The 27713-nt window shown below is 30.6% G+C and overlaps 2 protein-coding genes across 8 annotated transcripts; both read right to left on the bottom strand.

The window, feature by feature from the left end:
* Positions 1-10533: 10533 nt before the first annotated feature.
* Positions 10534-10854, bottom strand: LOC109809173 (uncharacterized). The gene has a single exon (XM_020372411.3). It carries the CDS (start codon positions 10852-10854, stop codon positions 10534-10536), a length of 321 nt encoding a protein of 106 aa, XP_020228000.2.
* An 11885-nt stretch (positions 10855-22739) lies between these two features.
* LOC109806840 (uncharacterized) lies at positions 22740-26318 on the bottom strand. Of its 7 annotated transcripts, XM_083075620.1 has the most exons (10): positions 25798-26315; positions 25602-25694; positions 25168-25272; positions 24899-25048; positions 24710-24808; positions 24410-24538; positions 23653-23832; positions 23455-23571; positions 23160-23291; positions 22740-23006 (listed from the first exon to the last, which is right to left on the bottom strand). In XM_083075620.1, exons 1-10 carry the CDS (start codon positions 26134-26136, stop codon positions 22917-22919), a joined length of 1434 nt encoding a protein of 477 aa, XP_082931746.1. In that variant the 5' UTR covers positions 26137-26315; the 3' UTR covers positions 22740-22916. The 7 variants fall into 7 exon arrangements, with proteins under 7 accessions (XP_082931746.1, XP_082931744.1, XP_082931745.1 ...); XM_083075618.1 differs by having other exon boundaries at positions 23455-23832; positions 25602-25658; positions 25765-26318; XM_083075619.1 differs by having other exon boundaries at positions 23455-23832; positions 25602-25658; positions 25798-26318.
* Between the last annotated feature and the right edge of the window lie 1395 nt (positions 26319-27713).

The raw sequence follows: 27713 nt of genomic DNA, 5'->3' as shown, positions 1-27713 counted from the left end.
AAGATCAAGAACTAACATGAGCATTAGAGTATTTTTTTACTGGTAAACCTTTGTCTCCTGTGTCCGATTACTACCAAATGGACGAGGTACAAGGAGTCATGAGCATTTAGAAGAGGACAAGTGGAGTTGACTTTAATATTATAATTACTGATGTATCCTCGTGTAGGTACAATATCTTTATATATTTAATTTAGATTAATCATTAATAAAATTATGTAAAGATTATTGTGAGTAAAACAAAAATAGTTGATAATCATTGTAATAGACGTTGAGATAATGGAAGTAATGGTATACTCAGTAAGTAGACAATTGAAGCAATGTTCAATTGTCTTAATCATAGTATTTCTTGAGTAACTTGTGACTTAACAAAAATTTTAATATCTTCTTTTACAACTTTTGATTATTGTTGATGAAACTCATATTTTGATGTGAAATTCACATTTCAATGATGAGGCAAGTCCTATGATAATGTCAAAAGAAACTTTTTTAACTTTTTTTTCATTATTCCAAAGTTTCAAAATATGATGTATTAGAGTAGTGCATGATAAGACAGTAAGTGAGGATGCTATTAGGCTTAAAAATACTCAAAAAACTTCATGCTTAATATTTTGAAGAAAAAAAAGGTTCATTGTTATGGACATATTGACCATTGCATTCGAACATGTTTCTTGGTCAATTTTTTGCCTAGTCAAGGGAGGGAAAGAAAACATTATTTGTGGATGTATTTGACTTTTATTTTTTTCTCGCATCCTTATCTGAATTATTTTGGCATCTTCATAGATGAGCTCGCATTACACTCATTCCATTTTCAAATTTGATCAACCTATCACAATAGTAACATTTAGATATCTTATCTTCATTTGATTCTTTTAGTGAAATGATCTCATATTTTATATCAATTTTTTACATGAATCATGACTACGAAGAAGTAACAATCCACTTGTGCTAAAGACAACCGTGAGTGAAGGAGAAACTAAATAATTTGTTGTCTTGGTGGGCCAAATGTCTATCTTGATCATCCATTAATGTAGTTATTTTAATTGAATAACAATAAAGTTAATCACAATGTCACACTAATAATGTTTCTTCACATTTAAAAGATTTGAAACAAAATGTCAGAAGAAAAACTTCTACTTTAGAGCATCAATATTCTTTCAAACAAGTGGTAGTAGAAAATTGATAAGCATAAAAATAAACAAAAATGTACAGTGCCAAGAAAACTTTGAGCAATATGAAGTTGTCAATAAATATTAATCTTATATTAAAAATCTATTAAACTAGGCCTTAAAAAAATGTAATTTCAATTCTAAAAGAATTTTAAACTTTTTAATTACAAATTAAAAATTTAATTTTAGTTTCAAACTCCAATTTCATCCTCAATGTTGAGTACATCATTAACGTTTCTCTTAGTATGGATAAAATAATAAGAAAGACAATGAAATAGCGAGAAAATTAAAAATAATGATTATTTGGAAATATTTCTTCACAAATCAATACATAAATTAACAATAAATACTTTAAATACTATTCATATTTGATTTAAAAATATTGATAATTGATCATTCTTTTATACATGAAGTCATAAATATTTTTCATTTAATTGATTGAAACTTTTACTTAATCGATTAAATAAGCAAACAAATGATTTTTATTTATTTAATTGAATTAAAGATTTTTAATTGATTAAATAACAATTAATTATTTCTTCTCTAATTCTTTGAAACCAAACACTGTTATTTTCACTCAATTTCTCACTCATTTTCATTACTTTTTTAATATATTTTGTATATTTCTCTATCTATTATTCTTCACATATTTATTTTTTCTCTATCATATGAACCTTAGACTTTTTTGCAAAGTAAAAAATAAGATATTTGAAAAAATAATGACATTTTTTTATATATATGTAAGTACATGATTATTAAGTTTTCTAAAGATAACACAATTAATTAAGTCATTTCACTCTAACTCACTAGAATATGGATTAATCTTTCATTTTATTTCTTGCGAATTTGCGTTAAGAATAAAGTAGATAATTCATAATTTCACCATAAATTCTCAAAGAGATCAATAATTGGTTCTAATCTTATATGAGATCGTATCTTACCTTAATCTAAGTTTTATATAACCAAAAAAATATTATTATTTAACATGATAGAAAAATATTAAAATGAATCATAAACTCTTTTATTGAAATAATACTCTTATTTTATTTATTTATTGATAATTAATTATTACAAGAATAAAATGAAAAACACAATATTCTTTTGATTTTTTCTCTTAACAAGAATATCAAAAAGATGCAAACAGTTAATAAGTCTTTGCTTTTAGTGGTAGTCAGTTTGATCCTGACAAGTAGAGTCTCATATTTTGGCTGTGTATGAAAGAAAAGAAGATGTGATTGAACAAAAAATTATATTAAAAGTGAAGTCATTTATTAAATCACTAAGTATTTAACACTAATAACATAGTTAAAAAAATTAAATCTAAACAAAAGAAAAAAAAAACTACCAAAGAAGCATCAAAGATGCAGAAATTAGGAGAGTAATGCATCACAATTAAAAACATAAAAGGCATAATTAAGGTTTTTTGACCAAAGTAGGGCTGTATGGAAACTTATTAACGTAAATGGGGCTCTTTTGAAACTATTTACGTCTTTGGGGCTGTTTACAACGGTGTCGCTATGGGCCATAGCGACACCATTGCCACGTGGCTTTTTTTTAACTTCAGAGAAGCCATGAAAGCCATATTGACGAAGTTGGTGCAGCCTATAGCGACACTAATAGCTTCAATGAAGTCACTGTAGCCCATAGCGCCTCATATTTGAAATTTAAAAAACAAAAATTCAAAAAATATAATTATTAAAAAAAAGTTTATAAAATAGTTATTAAAATTTATATGATAATGTAAAATAAAAAATTACAAAAGTAATATACTACATAATTTAAAATATTAAAACGTAAAATACAACTGGTGTCGCTATGGGCTATAGCGCCACTGTGTCGCTATAGCCCACAGCGACATTATTATAAATAGATAAAAATAAATAAATATATAGATATATATTAAATAAAGAAATTAATAAAAAAATAAGTTTATAAATAATCATTTTAATTTATATGATAATATAAAAATACAGAAATATTAAAAAAAAATAAGATAATACTTAAAAAAAAAAAAGAAAAAAAAAAGAAAATAAGGTGTCGCTATGGGCTATAGCGCCGCTGTGTCGCTATAGCCCACGGCGACACTGATGGTGGTTTAGCCAAGTATTGTTTTGGATTGTCACTCATTATAACCAATGTCCATCACTCATTAGGGTGTATTTGGAAAGCAGTTCAGTTCAACCGAATGTTAATCCATCTATAGAATTGTTTCTGCGTTTGTGCATTGGAATTCGAGAAACCTCCGTTGAACCTGGTTTAAACAGATTTCAAAACACACTTACAAATCGGTTGAAGCTTCCCCTTCCACTTGCAGTCCATGTTTGAGGTTTAGCACAGCTAGCCCATATATACTCATAACAAGAACAACAATTATGCAGGAAAATCACAAAATAAATGACATTATTTAATAATTCGTCATAAAATAATAAAGGAAAAAAAATATATACACAAAATTAATAAGAGAAAAATTAACTTTATAATTACAAATTAACATTTAACTGGTAATATAAAATAAATAAATTTTAAAATAAAATAAGTTAAATAATTTTATAAAAAAAAATTAATTAGTGTCGCTATGGCCTATAGCGCCACTCACAAAAAATAATTATATATATTTTTTAAAATTACGTTTTTAAAAGAATATTTTTTATTTTTATAAATATATAATAAGTAAACTTAGTTGATTATTTTAAATTAACATTTAAATTATTTTACTTTTTTTCGTTTTTTTTCTTAAAGGGTGTCGCTATGGGCTACACCATTTTTATTGGCCCACAAACTGTGTTGCCTCAGCCCATAGCGACACTGGTATGGCTCATTCGAGCCCACCCCACACCAGGAAAAAAAAAGCCACGTGGCAATGGTGTTGCTATAGCCCATAGCGACACCATTGTAAACAGTCCCAAAAGCATAAATAATTTCAAAAGAGCCTCATTTACGTAAATAAGTTTCTATACAGCCCTACTTTGTTCAAAAAGCCCATAATTAAACTTGAATTTGGCAAAACTTTATATCGAAGCAGTGAAATACCTGAGTTAGTAACAATGTCAACTTTTTTGATAAGACATCCGAAAAAAAGAATCTAACTTTCTCCCATTTTTCTTCTCTCTTCTTTGATGATAATTGATAACCACTGCTCGCCTGATCCGTACAGTCAATATGTCTAACAACTTGTGGCCCAGTCTCTAGCCTCTAGCCTCTAGCCTCTAGCCTTGCCCCAATTTCTACCACGGATTCTCCTCTCAATGTGTCGTAGATTCTTTTACAGTGTCGAAAAAAAAAAGCTAGAATCCAACACTTTGTGACTTTGTGTATATAGATGATGATGCAACAGGAAAATTTAGGACATATTTACTTCTACTTTTACTTTTTTATTTACAAAATTATCACATTTTTTAATTTATTTGTTGTTCTAAAAAATTTGTATAAAAAACAGAAGAAAAAAATATTTTCTCTCTTTCTTGTATAAATGTTTGAAAACAAGAAACAGGTTGAAAATAATGTGTCAATTTCATAAATAAAAAATAAAAACAAATAATTAAAAAAAAAAATAAGTAAACGCACCCTTAACATCCATGCCAAAATAAGAAAGAAAATAACATCGACTCACAGCCAGCGTTTGTTCCAAAGTTGATACTAGACTTGTAACCTTTTACAAGTTTTTTTTTTAATAATTTTTATAATTATGAACAAGATTTAATTTAATAAAACTATTAAATAATCATGTAATTAAATTATTTACCTCTTAATCTACTTGTATGTACTGGAGCCTTTTTTTGGCGGATTATTTTGGATAATTTTTTTAATAAAAAAAAACTATATTAATGCTGCTAAAACTCCAGGTAACTTTTCAAATTGAAATGTTGAATGAATGGTGCTATCATGTTTAGTGCCAAGAAAGGTAAAGACAAACGTCTCAAGAAAAAGGAGTATGAAAATTTTACTAAATTTAAATAGATCATGAGTATACACACCTCTGAAAGGAACGAGGAAAAACGAAAAACACGACAAGTTGAGTGAGCATATTTCAATAAGTTATTTAATATGTTAAATGAAATTACAACGATGAATGGAGATGCATATAGTAAAAAATACATCTTTTTTATTAATATAAGTAAGAAAAGTTAGGGAAATCAAATCTTCCACACTTTTATTTATTCTAATTTTCTGTAATTTTATACATATAAAAAAATTATAAAGTATACTTTTGTTGCTTTCTTTAAATTGAAGCCTTTGTTTAATTTTCTGGACAGCAATTTTTTAAACATAGATAAGATAAAATTGAATTTGAATTTATATTACGTAAGTCTCTTGAAATACAATACTTATATTATGTTTATTTTATTACTTGTATGGTTTGATATGCTTGCCCAAATTCACTGACAATCGCGTCAATAGATTTTGATGAATTTGCATGTTTAATAATAAAATCCAATATTCAGTCTAAAAAAATAACGAATTTGATTGGGTTAAATCGAATTCTATTCAAATAATTCAAAAAAAAAAATGAACCTAAATGTTTTAAAGTTGAATCGCTTTGGAATGATGGTTACTTTACTTATACGCATTGAATACCCTTTATTACTACATATATAACAGGATATATTTTCAACAGAAGACTAAATAAATACTGGTATACAACGAGGTATACTATGATGGTCTTTTAACGAGAACAAATCATCTTAAACATAGTAGATGTCAATAAGGACCATAAGGTTATATTTTCATTTTGTATATGTATTTTTTATTTCATCATATTAAATTTTAACATAAGGAATCATTCTCCCTTTCAATACAACGGATAATAAAAAGTTAAAATTGAATCCAAGCATGTAATGCTAATTATTCTTAATTTGAAATGATTGTATTTTTCATTGTTAATTATTCTCAATTTTAATTTATTTTTAAATTTTAATTCTTTACATACTATTTAAGTATTTATATAAAATGATGGATATCTAGGACCTTGCTTTTACATAATTATCTTCAAAAATTTTAAAAAATCTTATTTCTTTAATTTATTATTGTTTATTTCATGTTATATAAACAAATTAATATATTGACCAACAAATCATCGATCTAAGTAAAATTTGACTCAATTCTTTTAAATAAAATTGTCGAACAAAACACAGTAAAAAAGAAAAGTTTTATTAAAAAAACAACCAACTAAAAGTTAATAGTTAAAAAAAACTAATGATGTCATTAGTGTAGAAGTATTCTAAAATATTTTAAAACCTGATCTGACGCCGCCCTTGTTTACCATTCATGTGGTAAACAAACTTTGTGCTTACGTTGGTTGCATAATAAGGGGGCTTGGCACTGTCAGTCACCCACCTCTCAACCTTAAGGTTGCTTTTAACATAATATAAAAAAGATTAGCGATTCTTAATTGAGAAAAAACCAACTTGCTTAGCAGATAATACAACACCAATAATCATAGATAATAGAGGTAAGGTGGGAAAACATTATTGGCAGGGCATTGTTTAATACATATAAATAATGAATGGTTGATAGCAACCATTAGGCAAAAACATTGGATCTTTTCTTAACCAGATGGTCCACAAGGAACGAACACTAAGTTTCCGAGAAACTTCCTTTCTTTTCCACGAAAGCTACATAAAGTTGATGAAGTCACAGGGAAAGTGAATCTAGTATTCATCGGTGAGATTTGCAGATGTCACATTTTGCTTTGTGACTGCCGTTGTGAATGGGAGTGTGTCACGCTCCACCCAAAATTAGCTTTTAATTGCCAACTGAGCTTTGATCAATGGTCTCCCAAAACTCCCCACATCACCAACCAACTATGTGGAAAGATTGCTTCCATTCAAGAGTCTCAAAGGCTAAATGGTCACTAACACCACCAATGATTTGTGTAATATATTACTAGTATATTAGGTGCACCTCACGTTTTGCATTAAAAAAAAAATAACTTTATTTTGGAATTTGGAGGGATCCCTTTCTCTTGTAAGTATGGCTATTAAATTATAGCAGCCTCATGAAGACCAACATATGCTTCCAATTTCCTAGGACTAGTCTAGAGAAAATAATCCAAGGGATACATACCATGGCGTTGAATTTTATTTATTTTTTGAATGATTGATTTACTTAGAAGGCCCCCATCCATCAATTACATTTGTGGACTATAAACGCTTGCCCCATTTGTATGATCAGATAAGGAGTCACGGACTGTTAGAATGTCAATTCACATATTGCTGATTGATAGTAACAATAATTCATTGTTAAAAATACGAGACTAGGATAAAAATTGAGAGGAAAAAGTGGGAACAAAGTATATCCTTGCCGGTATCGTGGTTCTTTTCTAGCATAAGATTTCACGGTTGGCCATTCATGGATAATGGGTAATTTATTTTTCTCTTATCTGTTTTCGAAAATCAAGGAAAAACCATAGAGAAGGTGGGAGAATTCCATAATTGCAGGGATTTCCGCTGCATTAACCATTGTCTAATCAAGAGGGCCCTCATAATGAAAGAAAAAATAGTATATTAATGCAACAAAGAGGACTTTTCCCGGCTCTGGAAGGCCAGATTTAATTTTAAAATACTTTGTATCAAAATCACATGGTTTTGTTGCCTTCTATATTTCAGACTGAATCATTGCCACACTGTCATGCTGCACACTTTTATTTTTTATAATACATAATTCATAATTGATAAATTTGTCCTTTGAAAAAAAAAATGTCCCAAAATTTGTTGATACTAAAAATTAATTTAGTACTAAATTTTGGATTGACGATTTTAGACCAGTTCAATAATCACCCCCTTTAACAAATAAAAAATCCATTTGGTAATTGGTACTGTATACACTACTTTAAATATGTTTGTTTCCCATGAAGTCAACTAAAATCACATTCATTTCTACGTCCATCAAAGCAATTTGTAACTTGATTTTTGAGCAATTTGACGTGAATTCGAGAAAGGAAGTAGATTACCAAATGCTATTCAAACATACATATGCATATGGTTTATATCAGTTTACAATTACATTTTATCGAAAAATATATTTTTTAATGCAGAAAAAGTATAAACATATAAAAATAGTTATTTTGCTTTAATTTCAGTTCAACTGATTTTTTATTCAAACACATGCTATATTATACACCTAGACATTCACAAGAAAATCTAATTACATATTTTTTTAAATAATTTTTTTATTTATTGATTCCTTAACCAATCCCATAATACTAGCCACCACCATGTTTTCTTTTTTAAGTTAAAATATATTTTTAATTTTTATAGTTTCACTTACTTTACCTTTTAGTCCTTATAATTTAAAATAAATATTTTTAATTTTTATATTTTTATTTTTCAATCACTTTTAATCTTTATAAATTGAAATAGATCTTTTTTAATTCTTATATTTACAATCTTTTTAATTTCTATCATAAATATTTTTTTACATAACGTTATTTATTTTATATTGATGTAATAGATGGCTTCCTTTTTGTGAAAGTAAAAAAATAATGTTGTAACAATGAACGTTACAAATAAAGTTACAAAAAAAATATACAAAATATTGAAAGACTTAATTTATAATAATTTTAGTAAAATAAATTTGACATCATATATACAAAGTTGAATTAATAGCTTTGTCACATTAACACCGAAAGAAACATCATTAAAATAATTGGCGATGAGAAATAAAATAATTAAAAAATATAATATAGGGATGAAATTATTTATTAAAAATAATTTAAAAATAAACATAAAGACTAAAAATATTTATATTAAAAAATAAAATAAATGAAATTATAAAGACTTGAAAAAACATATTTTAATTTTGGCGCATTAAGAGATAAAAGAATTTACATTTTGTTTGTTTTTTGCAGGCTCGTTTGGGATGAAGAATGATTGGTTCAAGTTGGAAGCAGTAGCACGAGAAGTTCACATGGGTTGTGTCCAATGATAACCGAAGCATGTTGGAGTGACGAGGGAGGATGTGGACATGGTGCTACCATTCCTATTTCCCTTCTTTCTCATTCGTTAGGATCATTAGTCAAACACTCAAGAATCGAACATGTTTCTGTTGGCCAACCGACCCTTTCGTATTTTCGAACATGCAACTACTTTCACGCCAACCACACTCAATAATTTTATTCAAAAATATACTTTATCACGTAACTTACAAAAATAAACAAATAAATGGAGTGGGAAAAGATGGGACACACGCATAGGCTAAGAGCCCCACACGCTGCTATAACTTGTGAGTTCCCTTTCAAATATATGCAGTGCAGGGATAGAAAGAATGAGACAAAGGAGCTCATTTAAAGATTCTGAATGCAACCCACCAAACCAATTTGAAGTTCCCCATGTTGGATGCCCTTCTGCTTTTGCTTGTCTCCAACACCCAATCGCTAAGATAGATTTGGAGACAACCAAACACATTCAGATTCGATGAAGTAGGTTTTAGTCTTCTTTGAGGGAGTAACTCATTCAATTAACTCATTCAATTAAGAGTATATTTCGATTTCTGTTGAATGAATAAAATTCCAAAACGGAATTAAATTCAACTTTTATCGAAACACACGTTAAGTCATATATTTGTATCTTGAAAAATGTTAGAGATTAATAAAGAAAGAAAAAAAAAGAAAAGGAAAGTAAATATAGGTGTTTAAAAGTGGCCAAATTTGTGTCTCATCAAAGGGTTATTTTTTTTTTTTCCGGGAAAAGGGGGTGAATTGTGAGTTTGGTAGATAATCCTCTTTCAAATTAGGGGAAACGATGGACACGGTTTTATCTCAAGTATTATCATGAGTGAATATATGAATTAGGAGGTTAGGACAAGGTCAATTCTTTATTTAACAATTGGAGTATTGGAGATGGGTTGATGCTTGGGGGTTGAGAAAGGTAACTTTCTTTAACCCGACAATTTTCACAATACAATTACATAACTCAGAAGAGTTGCGATTTTCAGATACCGACATATTAAAAGGATGGATAAAATAAAACACTCTTTATCTCTCAATCTTTCTCTACATATTAACTATTTATGGTTATATTTCTTGGGCTTTACCCATCCCATTCATCATTCAAGGCATCAATATATGCGGACGAAGACAAAGCAGAAGACATGCGTGAAAGAACCCCAATGAATTATAAACGAATAGAGTTGTTGGTTTAGCTTGGAAGTTAACACCAAGCAACTAATAATAATAAAAAAAAAAACGAACCTTAAATGAAAGAAGAAAAAAAAAGAAGGGAAAACAAGTGGTGTGGATTGTATTTACATGTGAGAATTAACAATACAAGAGAAGGGAAGGAAAGAAAGAGAATTATCCTAAAATATGAAGAAAATGAAGAGAGCAAGTGTGGTGGAGCATGAGAAAAAACGAAGCATAATGAGAGAATATTCAACAAGAAAAGGCCAATCGTTGGGCCAAACGATCTCTAAGCATTCCATTATACAAAGCGAGCCTGTTAGGAGGGATGGGTGGTCCGTTGGAATTGGATGGCGTTTGGGGGTTGAAAGAATGGATTTTGGTCCTCAACTCATGAGCGTCTCTGCAGGACTCCACCACGTCCTCGGCGAAGTGGACCCGTTTCTTCTTCTTCTTCTTGCTCTTCTTCCCACCCGAGGATATGCAAGATCGCAGAACCGGAGGCCCCAGGGGGAATTCGCCTCCCTTCTGCAGTCGGAGAGCCAGCAGAATCACCGTGCCGGACACCGCCATGGCCGTCGCCACCGCCACCCCTTGCGCGCTTATCATTGAACTCATGCTCTTCCACTCTACTACACCTTTTTTTTCCTAATGCCCAATTTTATATACTAATGGCTAATGGCTAAGGAATGAGCCACCCACAATCAATATTATTAATATTAATAAAAAAATCAATTACAACATTGTTATTCTTTTATTTATATTAAATTTAACAAAGCAAAACGCCAATTCAAGTAGGTCTTCTTTAACTTTGAAAAAGAGACAGACCGGGGTATATTATTGCCTGCTACCTTCTTTTTTAATTTTCTTTTTCCTTTTCTTTTAACTGACGTATTCATTGTGTTGCATTGCGTATACATTATTTTTCTTCTAAAATTTACTTACTTTCGATCGAAATCATGTTCAAGGTTTTTACATAAACAATAAGTATAGTAGCACTATAGTGATTAAATAATTTATGAGAAAATTATTTAATATTATATTAAATTGAAATTATTATTTTTTTTTTTGACATTTTGTAAATGTTAAAATTGTGGTCTATGCAAGACAGAGTAAGTATTTAAAGTTACCGTAAAAAAAGTTGATCATAGTTATTATAGATTTGTTTCATGGAGGAGTTATTTTAATACTGTTGAGATTAAAACCTTGGTCATGATGTCTTTTGTATATCTCCTATCTTTGATTGTTCGAATGGATATTGAATACTTTATAATAATGAAAACGACAATTTAGAAATACAAAATTTGGTATTAGCTATTTAGATTCGGAATGTTTTTATCGGATAAATATGCTACACCAAATATATCCAAAGCATACGAAATATAAAGAAATAAATATATTATCATCTTATTTTTATATAAAATAGTAACATTGGAAGTATATATAAGCACTTGGCGATAGGTATCTAGTTTTCAACAGAATTTGGATAAAAATAAAAATTTTAAATTGTTAGTTAATTTAAAGCATAAATTAGATTCTTTTTTTATAAAAAAAAATTAGGTCATAATGACTTTTCTCCTTTTAAAAATGTTGGACTTGTGATAATTAATTTTCTTAAGTGATTGTCAAATAATATTGTTCCGGTATGCCTAAAAGTCTCACATGGCTTAAGAGTCGAGACTAAAGGTAGTTTATAAACACTCTTCCTCTTTAATCTACCGAGACGCTTTTTAAAGGACAAAACTGTAACGGTCCAATGAGGCAAAGCGGACAATATCTCGGATGCGGTGACCCTAACTATGACAACGGACTTACAATAGGAATATTGGTGTTAGAAGGAGGGCCCAGGCCACTCTTGCCCCTTATCATCGACTGGGGGACTTACGGTAGGAATATTGGTGCTAGAAGGAGGGCCCAGGCCACTCTTGCCCCTTATCATCGACTGAGGGGTTTCTTGTTCCGGTATGTCTAAAAGTCTCACATAGTTTATAAACATCATTCCTCCTTAACTCACTGAAACGCCTTTTAAAGGATAAAACTGTGACGACCCAACGAGTCAAAACGGACAATACCTCGAATGCGGTGACAAATACATACTTTTAAGTTGAGAATATTTCATTGAAATTAGTCCTTGTTGAGTTTCATTTCACCCTGAAAACAATTTTTATGACGATGTCATGGTCGTGTAATGATTGATTTATTAGTAATAATATTTTATATAGGAACATTATATTATTTTACTTAAAGAAAACTTGTAAAATTAAGATATACTACTAGTACGTAATTATATTTTGATTTTGAAGAAGGAAGAGGAAAAGGATTTGGATGTGGTTTTACAACAAAATGATGTAATGCAAATTGCACAGAATCTGACGGCAATACCCAAATTAAAGGATGATACCATGAATCGGTGAATCTGTGAGAGGAAGGGGTGGGAACGAGATTGGTGTGGCGCGTGTACTGTACGCTCCACTTAATTGTCATGTATTTAACTTAAATTACTGCATGTACTAAGATGTAAATAATGTCTAGATTACATATACCTTTTTATGGTAACTTTAATTTAATTATTTAATTTTTATAAATTATAAAATGATAAATTTTCTAAATTATATAAAAAAATTTTTTTATCCATATAACTACTTATATGTGGTAGATGAAAATTATATAACCATTAAAATTGAACTAATGAATATGATCTTAAGTTTAAATAAGTATTAACTTTTAATAATAAAATGGAAGGGAAATGATGTTTATAATTTTTAAAACAGAAATATAGAGCTAAATAGGTTAGCGTCACTAGCGTCAATGTCATCATACCATGAAGAAAGAAAGAAAAAAAATATGAGACTGACTTTGTAGAATAAACGGAGCTTCTGTCATCCATGACGAAGTTTTATGCCTATAATAATCCAATTGTGCCCATAAGTGTTTTTCAAGCGATATTCAATGGGTTTATGCCATTTTTAAATGAACAAAATTTGTATATTATATTATAGACATCGTTAATTCTTAAATCAAAATCAACATGTCATTTTAATAATTTTGGTCAATATTATTCATCAAGCTAAAGATGACGATTATTAGGGTAAAATACTAAGTTTAATTGAAAAATATAATTACCAATAACATTTATAATATTATATTTAGTTTCTTAACTTATTAAATTAGCTCAAGAATACCCTTAGATTTCACCTCGTATAGATGTCTGAGTCAAAGACTAGACCTCATGAAAAGTTGAACACATGTATTTCACAACACTTGTTTGAAGAATTCTTTTTGGAGAAATGATAGTAATCAAAATGGAGAAATAAATGTATAGTGGAGAGAAAATAAAGAGAGAAAAGACAGAAAAATATTCGCAAAACTTTAATGATTTAATTATAGAGCAAAACAATCACGTGCAACTAATGGAAATTTTTTCTCTTTCATATAGAGAAAATAATAGGTAAAAATGCATTAAAATGACTATATTCATCTACCACCGGTTCATTTAACATTATTTATTTTTCAAAAATAGAATTTTCATTTAACATTAAATATTTTTATTTATGATTAAATAAGAGAAAAAATAATTATTCTTTATTCTTTTTTATTTTAATAATGAATTATTACTAGAAATAAAGAATTAGTGATCAAATTTAGTGAGTTTTTTCCATCACTAATTTTGGGCTCACAAAATTTTAGCAACGACAATTTTAACAAGTATATTTGATTTTTTTAAAACTAAATTTTAATTTTAAGTAATGAGAATTGAAAAAGACAAAAGAACTTTTTTTTTTTTGTAGTTTTTGATTTTGTTTGTTTTTTAAAATATAATAACAATAAAACTTGTTTGATTGACCAGTTTTTTAAAGTAGCTTTTGAAAATAATATGGATTGTTTAGTTTTTAAAATTTGAAATTTTACGAGATCTAAAATATTTTAGACTTAAATATAGTCCTTTGTATTTAGATTAAATTTATTTTTAATTTCTTAAATTTAAAATTGTTATTGTCTAGTTTTTAAAAATTTTATTTTAGTATCTCAAATCATCAATAACTAAATTTAATGTAATACTTTCATTAACATGAATATCAGTAGGTAGATTTTATGCGATAATATTTGACAAATTTTCTAACAAAATTTGGATATAAAGTGTTCTTACCGGGAATCCGAGGTAGGGATGATTCGCTGGGTAAGATCGGTGAGCCTCCTTCTCGGGTACGTTAGTGCTCCAAGATGGGGGTGGTACCTGCAAAAGAGACTCTGATGCTAAAGTTAGGGTTTACGTGAGTATATGTCTCGTATAAGTAATGCACGTACCTTAGTGTGAATTAGGGTTCTTCTGGGCCTTGGGCCCGAGATCTATTATGACCTATTTGAATGACGAGCTAACGTCACACAGCGCATGTCTGAGGTCGTCTTGCGCTGTGAGGCCGAGCTTGGAGCTCGACTTCGCAGTTCGGATAGTACACGAGCCCCCCGAGCTCCGAAGACCGTAGGTCGAGGAGTTAAGACCGAGCTCGTCAAGTGGCTGTGACCCTTCGCGTATGCTTATCTGTCAATATGCCATGTGTCATAACCGTCGCCTTGTTCTTGGAGACGTGTAGGCAGCGGGTTAATGGGAACTGACGGTTATGTAATGAGGCTGTGTTTGTCGTGATGGGCTCATTAAATGTGTCGCCAGTTTTGTTCCCTGGCTGACACGTGTTGTGGCAATTTGAATTTTGGGGAAAACCTTTTCTTTCCCTCGCGCCTCTTCTCCTTTCACTTTACCTTTTGCATTCTCTTTCCTCTCTGGCTTCTTGAGCACGCCGATTTTCTTTGTCTTCTTGCTTCTGTTCATTTCCCACCTCCGTCTTCTCTGTTTCCGTCGCCATTCCCGGCAACTAGGTTCTGCTCCTTCCTTATCGCTCTTTCTTTTGTCAAAGGGGTACCAGGTACTTCGATTTCCATATTCTCTCTTTCTTCTCCAATCTTTCCCTCTTCGAGTCTTTCTGTTTTCTTGATGGCTAGAGAGAGTGGTGTCGGATCTTCCGCGCCTGCCAAGGGCAAAGGTAAGGTGCGCGGCAAGGCGGTGGCTACCGGAACGGCCGTCGCCGAAAAGAAGAAGGCGGAGAACCCGCCTAAGGATCTCGTCCCTAGCGTTCCTGGCTATGACTGGGTCAGGCGCGACATGGGGGAGTTCCAGAGCGTATTCAAGTCGGTTCTGGAGATTAATGCGATTCGAAGAACGCATAGGATTTGTGAACCTTTTGTCTCCAAATTTGTCCGTCTCGAGCCGTGTCGGCCCGATGAGCGTGTGTATATGGGGAGATCGTCTGACCCTCCCCATTTCTATGTATATCAGTGTCTTTTCAGGGACTTGGGTGTCTGTCTTCCTTTCACTCAATTTGAGTGTGATTTTTTGAATTTCATCAACTTGGCTCCTTGCCAGTTGCACCCCAATAGTTGGGGTTTTTTGAGGGCTTTCCAAGTCTTGTGTTTGGCTTTAGGGATAAAGGTGTCTCTGCCCGTTTTTCTTCATTTTTATCAGTTAAAAATGGGCGTTCCTCCCCACGGTTTGATGTCCTTGAACGGGAGTAAGGCTGGGGGTCTTTTTTCCCTTTACTCCCAGTCGTATAAGAATTTCAAACAAGAGTTTTTCCGGGTAGCGCTTGTAAACGTCGACCCGTTGGAGGATGGGGTATTTTATTTCAGTGGGTTGCCGAAATTCCCCTTCTACTGGTGGCCGGTCCCGGCTAGGTTTCACGGAGTGGGGGAGTTGAAATTGACGACTTCAGAGTCGGCCGCCATTGAAAACCTTGAAGCACTTCCTCGCCCGTTGGATTGCAAGCGTCTTGTCGCTTGCGAACTCGGCGTACAAGGAGAGGGGCTTAGAGAGTGAGTATCCCGTCTTTCTTAGATTCTTAGGATTTGTAAAAGCTTCTTTTGTTGATATATTTGATTTCTTGTGTTTGCAGGCATCATGGGCAGGAACAAGTGGCGCGAGCTAAAACACCATTACAACGTTGCCGAGATTGAGGTACCAGAGCCTCAAGAGGAGGAGGTTTCCCCCCTGAAGACGAACAGGAAGAGGAAGAGGGGGGAAAGGAAGTGGGGGGACCTCCGCTCCTCGAGATGCAGAGGAGGTATCCTCCAAAGCTGCTGATGCTGGCGCGGTGGACCTTATTGGGAGTCCACCGGCCGAGGGAGCTCCGCAAGCGGCCACCGAGGAGATGGCTCAGGCCGCTGAGCAAGTTGCTGTTTTAAAATTTTGCAATATGATTTAATTTATAACACTCACCTTTCCTAAATGTTTATCATTACTTTATTTATAGTCATTGGTTTAGAATTTCACGATGCGATTTAATTCAGCTTAAATAAATTATGAAATATGAACTAAAACAAACATTTTTTTCATATTGATTTGGTTCAACTTTTACAATTTTAAAAATTTATTGCTAAGTATTGAAATATCCAAAACATCTATCAATTGAATGTGGTAATCTTGATCTTTGATTTGGATAAACCAGATTTAACAAATTAGCAACTACAATATAAATGGACAAAACTTGAATTATAATTACAAGATACATAAAGTAATTAAAATAATTAATAAACTTAAAGTAAAATAGTTGTTGAACTTAAAGTAAAAATAGTCAACTTTATTGAGCTTCACCTCATTTTAAAAATTTGAATTGAATATGGACTTTTTGTTTTAACTAGCTATAGCCATAATCAAGTAGACCTAAATCTCATTGATGAAAAGTAAGACACGAATTTTAAGTTTTGAGTGTGGATAAAATTTAGGTCTTTATAGTTTAATTCGATCATCACTTAATCTAAGCTTAACCAGTAAAAAGTGTGTTTCATTAGCCTTATACATCATTTTTGAAGATCAAATTGAATTTGAGATTTTTTTTAATAAAGTTTGTTATAGTTCGTGATTCACATTGAGCTTGTGACTTAACACAAATTCGCTCGATGAAATATTAACTTTAAACTTTAAGCATAAACTATATCTAATTTTTTTAAACCTAAAATAAGTTAAGCCCGTAAAAGTTTATACAAATTAGACTTTCATTGAACTTAGATCAAATCTTAGAAGTCCAAATTAAATTTTGACTCATTATAGCTTTCTCTTTGCATTAAGATCATACTACCTGAATCCAACCTGCTTGTTGAAGACTAAGGTTTAGGATTTGAATTATCTAAGACTAATTAAATTTGTATTTTATTTTAGGTTATATAGTATTTGTTTCATTTAATTTCAACTATTTTTCAAGCACATATTAAGTTGCCATTTTCCTTGTGTTCTCCATTTCTTTTCTCTCAAACCATTCTTAACTTCTCCCTTAATTTCATCATCTTCCTCTTATTTTTTTTGTTTGTGTGCTCGCACTTAGCCTCATTTTAAAAGTTCAAAACATCTAAGTTTTTTTATTCATTTTATATCATGGTTTGATCCAGGTTTAGTTGGAAATGTGTGTGTGTACTTAACTTCATTTTAGAATTTTGAATTATCTAGATTTTTTGTTCATTTTATATCATGGTCTAATCCATATTTAGTTGGCAAAAGTCCAAACAAACAATATTTTCATTGGACTTAACCTTATTTTAGAAGTTCGTATTATCTAGGCTTTTTTTAACTTGTTGTAGCCAACAACTTATGACAAGTCATAATCAACTTGACTTAAACCCCATTGATGAAACATAAGGCATGAACTTGAAGTTTTGAGTATCGATTAAATTTAGGTCTTTATAATTTGATCCAATCATGGCTTGATCCAAACTCGACTAACAAAAAAAACTTATGTAAATTGAAATTTCATTGACTTTGTACATCATTTTTGAAGCTCAAATTGAATTTGAGTTTTTTTATTGAATCTACCATAACTCGTGATTTGCATTAAGCTTATGACTAACTTGACCTAAATCTTCTCAATGAAATATCGGCTTTAAACTTTGAGCATAATTTAAATCTAAATATTTTTATTCCAAAATGAGTTAAGACTATAAAAAACTTATACAAATTATACCCTCATCGAACTTGGATCAAATTTTAAAAATCCCTAATTAAATTGTGACTATTATAGCCTACTAGTTTCATTGAGGTCGCATTTCCCAAATCAAACTTATTGGTTGAATACTAGGGTTTAGAATTTGAATTATTTAAGATTAATTAATTTTGGATCTTATTTCAGATTAAAAATTGTTTGTTCCAATTAATTTCAACAATTTTTCAAGCACATACTAAGCTCTCTTCGTCTTCTTCATCTTTTTTCTCTTCAAACCATTCTTGACTTGTCCTATATCCTTGTCATCTCCTTCTTATATAGTCATGCTTCTCAAAGTGCAAATCCTCTAAAGTAAAATGTTAAAGTATTTGATAAATTAATAAGATAATTAATCACATAACATTTAAACTATAGAATTAGCCACACTATATCCATTTTTTTATATGCACTCATATTATTTCTAAACTTAAATATATTTTTAGTTGTTGTAAAATGCACAAATTTTGATTCTGGTCCTTGTAAAATATTTTTATTTTGATTTTCATCCTTCTAAAATATAAAATCATTATTTTTGGTCCATGTGGAGAAAAGAAAGACATTAAAAGGTTGAATAATGTTTATAAAAAAACTCGCACTCCTTTAAACAATGAAATAGTAACAAAATCACAAGGATGCTTATGAAGAGTTAATAGACTGAACACAAGGAAATTTATACTGGTTCATCTCAATTTTAAGACTATATCCAATTTTCAATCCAATTAGATTGAGTTCCACTATCTTTATCAAAGATACAAGTATTCTTTTTCCAAGTCACATCTAACTCAAACCCAAGTGTTCTTTTACTTGTCTGTTCAAGCAACTACCCAAGTATTCTTGTACATCAACCCTTTCTAGGCTTAAACAACTGAGTATTATTTTACATACAAATCTTTCTAGACTCAACCCGATAACAAACAGTTACACATGGGTAAGGTTTTACAAATGTTGCTTTGTCTTACAAACAAGACGTGATATAGCCAATTAAGCATAAAAAGCTTTACTAAAGAACGAATGTATAATAATTTGTACAAAGCATTCTCTTTTTCCTTTTGAGTGTCAAGCTTCTTATATAGTAGCCTTTATGAAGATGATCGTTGCAACACTAAGCATTGCTTGCAAGCTTGCTTCATCTGTCTTCGTCTCTAGTTCCTTAAGGAGAGAAGTATCCATTGATGCATTAAATGTTTGCATTAAATGCATCTCACCAAAGAAGTCACTTTTTATCTGATTAGAGAGATTACTTAACATCTTTTAGGTGTCAAATGGATGAAGCAAAATGTGTGTCAACATTGTGCAATTCTAAAACAACTTTAATTGACCTTTTTCATGATTATAAGGATTCGTTTGTCTTATTTCTAACATAAAGCATGCCTCTATTCCTTTTCTGACATATTGTGAGTTCCAAGGAAGCTTGTAAGGTTCAATCTATTGAGGAAGCATTTAGACACATATCTTCATTGTTAGACATCATAAATAATATAGAATAAATGTTATTCTAACAATATGTTTCGTCTGGTTGAACAACATCTTACTATAAGTAGCATCTTACACTTCTTCTGATAGTGTTTCTTATAAAAAATATTTTCTCTTAAAAAAATCTTTCATTTGTTATCATTAAAACATGAAAGTTTAAGAAATCTAATATTATTTTTTTACTTTACAGTTTCCAATGATGTTTTTAAGTAAATAAATAACATTTACTTTAAGGACCTATACAAAAATTAGAGATGTCATTCACTATCATGGTGTCACTAATAGTTATGGGTAATATATATGAGATAGTCAATTAACCATTAATAAGGAAATAAGTAGTTAAAAATAATATATAATAATAGGAACTAAAAATAATAGTTTTAAATTTGACAAAAATGAAAAATAAAGAAAATTTTTTACATAAATAAAAATAAAAACTTAACTCATTTTGTAGAAATTTAAAACATATTAAAAAATTATTTTTATTTCATTTAAAGAAAATATACATGAATTAACAAAAACAAATTACATAAAACATATTATATATATATACATGTCTGTATATATGTATGTTACAATTGAAAAAAATTATATATGTATAGTTATATTTTTAATTAGTTATTTTTTACTTCAATGAAATAGAAATAATATGAATGTATATAAAGAATGGATTTAGTGTGCCAGGTTCTATAGGTTAAATGTTACGTGAACCAATTATTTTGTTATTTTACTACACAATTTACCATTCTATTTCAGAGAATCTGCACGCTCCCCTTCATCCTCCTCGCCTATTAATTTTTTAAAGAAGTTTTTATAAAATAGATTTTAAAAGCAAAAACTTATCACTTTTTTTTTTTTTAAGGAAATCCTAACTTTTTCATTATTTTTTTTCCTCAATTTTCTTTGTCCATAGGGAGTCTGTTGAATTAACCGATTAACATTAACTTAACTCTCCCGATCAAACTATCACCCTTTGTAAACTAATTTAAATGAAAATTTCTTAGCAAAATTTTGTAAGATAAATGAGTGATGGTTCAATTCAGTGATAAGAGAAGTCGCCAAGTTTAAAAAGTACTTGCTTTTTAGAAGATTTCTACTCGATTAGTTCCTTTAGTTAAAAATTAAAACTTGTTAGCAATGTTTTTGTGCTTTCTAATGGTAAATTGGCAATTGAATAAACTGAAAACAAAGGAAAAGGAAATGTGTAGCGTCAATACATCCCACATTATTGAGGTTTACATGTCTGCAGACAATGCGTCGTGTCATTACAAAATTAGTTCAAAAAATTCACCCGTGTAGGACCTTAAAAATTGATAATGTTCACAGTCCTACTCCTAACTTCCAGATTTGGCTAATTTGTGGATTTTAAAAGTGTACCAATCGTTTCTGTATATCTCAATGTTATTTTCCACCCCAATAAAGATCACATGCAATCATATTTCTAAAATATCATAGGACTATTCTCGAAAGCTGAATCCATACAATTCATGGTCTTAGAATTTTGTTTCTTCTTTATTTAATAAGACATTCTAGAAAGTCTTCTTATTCTTCCAAACAATCAATAGAATGCATCTCTCTATGCCTATTCTTAATAGCTATATACATACACATACATATACATATAAGAATTATAATTATATTAGTATAACTTTTATTAAATATTACATCACTCAATTTTATATTAAATATAAATTTTATAAATTTAATTGTTAGATTAAAAGTTCATATCACTTTATATATCAAATTTTGTTAAAATTGAACAACAATTTGAAGGTAATCAAAATGTTCATATTTTAATATATTTTGAAATAAATATATTATGTCAATTTTGTTTTATAAGAATGAAGTATCAAATTATTTTGGATTAATATAAAATTTTGTATATATAATATAAGAAATATAAACTTTCAATCTAACGGTTAAATTTTTAAAATATACATCTAATATAAAATTATTGAGCAGTGTAATACTTAATAAAAATTATACCGATATTATTATAACCTTACTTTTATATATTATATATATATATATATATATATATATATATATATATATATATATATATATATCGGTCTTAAAATTTTGTAGCCTATTTAAGACCTAGAAATTCTTGGTCTTTTTTTTTTCTTCGATCAATCAACCATATCTATCAAAGAATCAATCTATTGCTTCATAAAAGTTAATTAACGCTGCGTCTGGATCACAACAAAAGTAGAAGGAAATGAAGTGAATAAAAGGAGATAATAGGTGAGATGATTTTTTAATTGTTTGATACAAGAAAAAAATGAAAGAAATAAAATATATAAGTCATCTTTTCCCATGTTTCATTGAATAGAAAATGAGAAGAAGAAAAATTTGTAAAATGACAAACAGCTTTTCATAAATATGCATATGATATTATGAAGGATGTTTTTGTCCTTTCAATTAAAAGTACTAGTCTTCACCTTTCTTTTCAAATTAGAGATAAAGTCTTTTTTAATGTAGACTCTACAAAAGTATTTTTTTTCTCTAACTAGACAACCAAAAAGGGGAAAGTAATTATTTCCCTTCTTTTTTTTTTTGTTTTTGTTTTTTTGTCTTCATTTATATCTAACAAATGTTTGTCTTCTCCTTTCTTTTCAAATTGGAGTCTCTTTAAGATGAGTCCTACAAGGAGGAAGTTTTCTTTTCTTTCTAACTAGACAACCAAACAAGGGGAAAGTAATTCTTTTACCTTTCTTTTCCATTATTTCTATTTTTAATTTAAAAAGTATTAAATTTACTTTTTAGATTATACAAGTATACAATTATTGTTAAAATTAGACATGCTTTCTAGAAATGTTTTTCTCTAAAAGTAAGCTTAAAGAAACTAGTCGTTGGTACAACCTAAGAAACGAAGCGCCATTCTGCACATCATTGATCGGAAGTTTCTCACATTCCTAATTTCCTGGGAAAGACACATGACAATCCAGACGGAGAAGAATGAAACACGGGTAATTGATGAGTTTGTTTTAATTGATGTGGGAATTTTCAACTGGAGGACACACAGACACATATGGACAGGATATGCCAAATTTGGGGTTGGATCTACGAGTCGTTCATAAAACTAACTAGCTTTTATTTTCCTTTCTTTGTTTAATTAGCAATTTAGCACTGAGTAATCTAGATCCTTAATATAAAAAACTTATATTCTTTCCGTGACTTTCCAGTACGCACGTGCCGCTTTCTGCTCATGAACTCTATCCATAATATCTGCAATGGACGTTTCTTGTGCTAGGTATCGATCATTCAGTACTTCAGTTTCAAAACATGATATTTGATGAGATTATACAAAAAAATTGCATACAAAATAAATCATAAAGATAAACAATAATAAGATGTGTCAGGACTAATATCCTTGGCTACCTGGAGGAGGTATTCTACGTTGATATCATCCGGGTAGTGCTGTAAAAGTTTTAAATTGGCCACAAAATCACCACTTAGCAGTTTGTTTTTCACGCAAAGTAGCATTGCGCAACAGATGCGAAGAAGCATATCCTGCAAAAAAGATTTTAGCCAGGTAAGTGGTAACTTATTATTAATAAAAATGGTCAAGTAAGCACAAAGCAGCCAAACACATTAAAAAATCCACACTAATATTGTAAACTGAGTATTAATTTCATCCTGAAAGATTTCCGAGGAGTTTGGTTGAGAGAGATACCTGAACACCAAAAGGATTACTCAGTAGTGTATCCCATATTCTCAAGATAGACTCAAATTTGAACTCTTGCGTGAGTAGCAGTGTAATCCACCGGAATGCATAGAATTGTGGTTTAACCTGTTCATGAGATTCAACAGCATCATTTAAATAGAATGGAACTGTACAAGCTGTTAAAGTAAAAAAGTTCAAAGGTTCTACTTTTGTTCTCAATTCAAGATGACGCCATAATTGCTCATCATTTACTTTTAATAAATCTGACAAGCGAGAAAGGGTAGCAAGGATGCCACTTGAACTATTATCCAAATGTTGGCAGAAATGATCCACCGAGTCACCCAAGATTCGAACAAAACAAGAAAAACTATCCGCTTCTACATTTTCCTAATAGAAAGAAAACAAAGCACAAGTGAATAACAAATGATAAAATTATAGTCCTTTTTGTCCGCTAATATTTATTTATGCAGACAATCTCCCAAAACAAAAATGTGATGGATGATACGAGAGGAATGGCAACTGTTGTACGACAATTGTAATTTTAAAATGGCCAAGTCTAACCTATCTGGTATGTTATTGAATTTATGGTTCAGTATAATAGATATTGGTCAACGTAACAAAAGTTGAATCATGCTTGTCTGGTGTTGGTTCATGTCAAAAACCGAAAGAAATTAAAAATCCAAATTGTCTAGCAGTAAAATTTTCAAGCTTCTGCACTGGATGATGAAAACAGAAGACGCGTTAGTGGCATCGTATAAGCAAATATTGAAAGTGAGACGTAAATACTCAAATTTAAATTTCCTAAACACAAGTAACCCTCCTTCAACCATGAATTTTGGTTTGCTACCAAATGCACGTGCCTGTTCTATGTCATCATATATATCATGCTTTTACCCTAGCCAAAGAAAAATAACGGGAACTGCTACAAATCACATAATATACAATTAAGCTGGGAAAATCTTACAGCATTTTGCTTGTCGGGGTCAGTACTAAATACATAGTATATTGGTGCCAAGACCTCGTTCATGCCTTGCACATAACGAATCTCAGGATTTAGCTTTGCAAAAAGGAGAAGGATATTCTTCATGGCTTCCTATTGTCAAAGTATCAACAAAAACTGCAATCAGAATTGAACCCCCTAAACATTCTACACTGAAAAGTGAAAACAAATTGAGGATTGTTTGATAAGTAGGTTAGCTAAAACTAAAACTCACAACAAATTGTAAGAAAACTCGTAGTATTTCTTTGGGTTGCAGTTAGTTACCCTATTTTTGCGACTTAATGATGACTCCCCTGAGAAGAATGGCAAATCTGGATGTGTGCGTTGCAGATCTCGATCTATCTGTTCTACTATCTCTGTATACTAGAAAATGGACAGAAAATCATAAGTATAAACGTCATTATTCTGAAGGGATTCAGTCAAAAGTAACTTCACAGTGGAGGAGAAATTTACCTGAAAATACTGACTCCAAAGGCTAGACTTACCGAGGCTTAAAGGGTGATCTTCATGAGAAATTTCATGTCGCCTAAGGGGGCCATCAACATCACTGTCCTCCCATTTAGTGGAACTTAATTCCTCATATTCCTTCCAGATATGTTCTGACTGTCTTAGATTCAACAACATTATCAGCGAAAAATGGAATGCATGAGCTACAACATGAATCACACCTGACACAGCCAATTGCATGTTTGATATAAATATATATATCAGCAATATATTACCGGATTCCGGAGAATATCCCTATTCAGATTAGCATATTTTTGTCTATTCTCTTTTAGTTGCTTGTCCCAAAGGTCATGAGATGAAGGCAAGTAACCCAAGAGTAGCTGGTTGTGGAAATCATAGCAGGACAATCAGCTGCTTGTATACAGACATAACTACAATCAAAGGATTTTATACTTTTGCAAAATGGAAGATAAATCTAATATCTTCATCACTAGAATATGACACGAAATCCATAAACATAAGATAACACTGTATTCCTCACTATTAAGTTTTTCATGGTGATGGGTTTGATGATAGAACTCTTGACCACATGCTTAAATGATACGGTTATTTTCCAACCATACCACACCAGGTTACTCTATTGTAAATTTTCTAAGCATTGAGGTTTCCATTCTAATTATCATAGTAACATGATGAACTGAACAATTACCTTCCAAGCCGTTGCGCGCAAACCTCCTCCATCAGGAATACCAGTGCTGGCAATTCTCTGCAACTTTTCCAAATTAATCTCCCTTTGAGAAATCTGGATAAAAAAAGGGGTAAATGAAGGAAGAATAATAAAGAGCACGAACTAAAGGAAATCAAAACAAAACCATTTCCATTTTTGTTCTCCAATCACGACCAACCTCGTGTTCCAGATCCGATCGTTTCTCCTCCTCCGAAATGGACTTCAACACCGAAACCGGAGTGACAGAATCTTTGATAGGCCTCTTCCGAATTTTTCGCTCCTTGTCGTCGTCATCATCATCATCGTCGATAGATTCCTCACCATTATCACTCTCTCTATGAAACCCTAACTCGCCGGGTTGAATCGGCTCGAGCTCTTCGCCGGGCTCGAGTTCGAAGTCTGATCCGTCGATTTGGTTACCTTTTTCGTCGAACGCAGCGACCAGGCTGCCGAGGCGGTCGGGAAACACCCTCCGAGCCTTGTCCGGAGCTGGAAGCTTGAGCTTGCCTTTGAGCATTGGCGGTTACAGAGAGGAGTGGAGCGAGTTGAAAGGGAAGGAAGTGGAAATTGGAAGTGAGAGAGGAATAGTGGTTTCTGGTTCTGCTTCTCCATGACTCGGACATCAAACTCAGTTAGTTAGGACTTAGGAGGAAGAAGAAGAATGGTAGTTATGGATGGACTATGGAGTTAACGTTTGAATGGCAGGTACGCGCCACCTTTTAGAATTCTCAAATGGGCCTTTAACAAATGTTCTCCTCCCTTATGGGCTTTGGATCCAATCACACTGAAAAAGGATGGAACAAATTCTTTTATATCACTTGAATATTCTTATATTATTTTAACCAACATGCAATGCTTTCTTATGTATAATTAAGTAATTTTATAGATTAAGTTATTTATATTTTAACAATATATTATACTTTAAATATTATTTATTTAATAAAATACTAAATAGTTTTAAAATTTTATAAAAATTAGTAGACTTAATCTGTTCGATAAATTTTTAAATAATCTCATTATCAAAACTTAATATATAAAAAAATATTGAGTATAATAACCTTATCAATAATTATTTTTAGATTAACTTTATGTGTGTGTAAAAAGAGAGATCCACTTAATACTTTATTTTATAAATTTAAATTGACAAATAATAATAATTTTTTTTTATGAATTTGTAAATTTAGTTATATATTAATATTTTTTAATTTAAAATTAGGTCATTAAAATTCAATGTAATCTATTAGTTATTGAGTAAAGTAAGTTTATAAAAACTTATCTCTTTGAGTAGGTGAATTTCTCCTCTATACAATACTTCAAAGTTAATGATATTTAATTTAATGAAAATATACTAGTAAAAAAGTACAATACAAGTGGTATAAAATAAATACATGTAGGAGATCAAATTAATTCTACTTAATCAATGAATTAGGCTAGACTTAAACTCAATATAATGTATCATCACGAGACTAGCTGTTATTTTCCCCGTTACATGTTTATGTCACTCACTATTTATAATGTAAAATTATAATTCTAAAATGCCCACTGTTTCTAAACAAATTGAACTATATCTTAAGTAGGTACAAGAATGACTTGCCTATGATTTTTGGGAATAAGTGAATATATTTGAATGTTTTAATACTTTTCAATATTACCATGGGGAGAAAAACCTAAGAAGCAAATATAGAGAGTTCATTTCTCATGTATATTCATCTTAGTCAAGGATTTAATATTAAGAAAGAACACAAAGGGATTTTACATTAGAGACAACACACAATTTGTGGTATAAACAAGGCAATGCGAAAAATTGATTGAAAAGAATAACAGTAAATACAAGGAAAAGTATTTAATAAACATTTCAGTAAAGCCTACTAGTTCCTTTCCTTATGTTTAAATATTTCTTAATTTATATGTATTAACTTTAAATATCTAAATAAAACGATGAGGAAGTAGTAATTATTATTTTTTCAATTTGAGGTTATCTATTTATATAATCACAAAAACAAACATCCTCCCCCTTCCCTTTCTTTTTCTTTTGCTTTGCCTTCCTATCCTTAACACATCCCAAGTAATTCATTTATTGAAGTACTAGTTGAA

This window comes from Cajanus cajan, chromosome 5 (genome assembly GCF_000230855.2).
Source record: "Cajanus cajan strain Asha chromosome 5, NIPB_CcT2T_4, whole genome shotgun sequence".
NCBI classification, from domain to species: domain Eukaryota; kingdom Viridiplantae; phylum Streptophyta; class Magnoliopsida; order Fabales; family Fabaceae; genus Cajanus; species Cajanus cajan.
The sequence above is the reverse complement of the archived record's forward strand: the minus strand, read 5'-3'. Positions and strand labels throughout refer to the sequence as shown.

What these genes read in the sequence shown, in the direction of transcription:
- LOC109809173 (XM_020372411.3), bottom strand. Translation starts at nt 10,854, where the DNA reads ATGGCGGTGTCCGGCACGGTGATTCTGCTGGCTCTCCGACTGCAGAAG.
- LOC109806840 (XM_020369361.3), bottom strand. Translation starts at nt 26,136, where the DNA reads ATGCTCAAAGGCAAGCTCAAGCTTCCAGCTCCGGACAAGGCTCGGAGG. An exon ending in TTTGGAGTCAGTATTTTCAG is followed by an intron (nt 24,809 to 24,898) that starts GTAAATTTCTCC and finishes TCCATTTTCTAG; the next exon opens with TATACAGAGATAGTAGAACA. An exon ending in ACCCCGACAAGCAAAATGCT is followed by an intron (nt 23,833 to 24,409) that starts GTAAGATTTTCC and finishes TCTTTCTATTAG; the next exon opens with GAAAATGTAGAAGCGGATAG.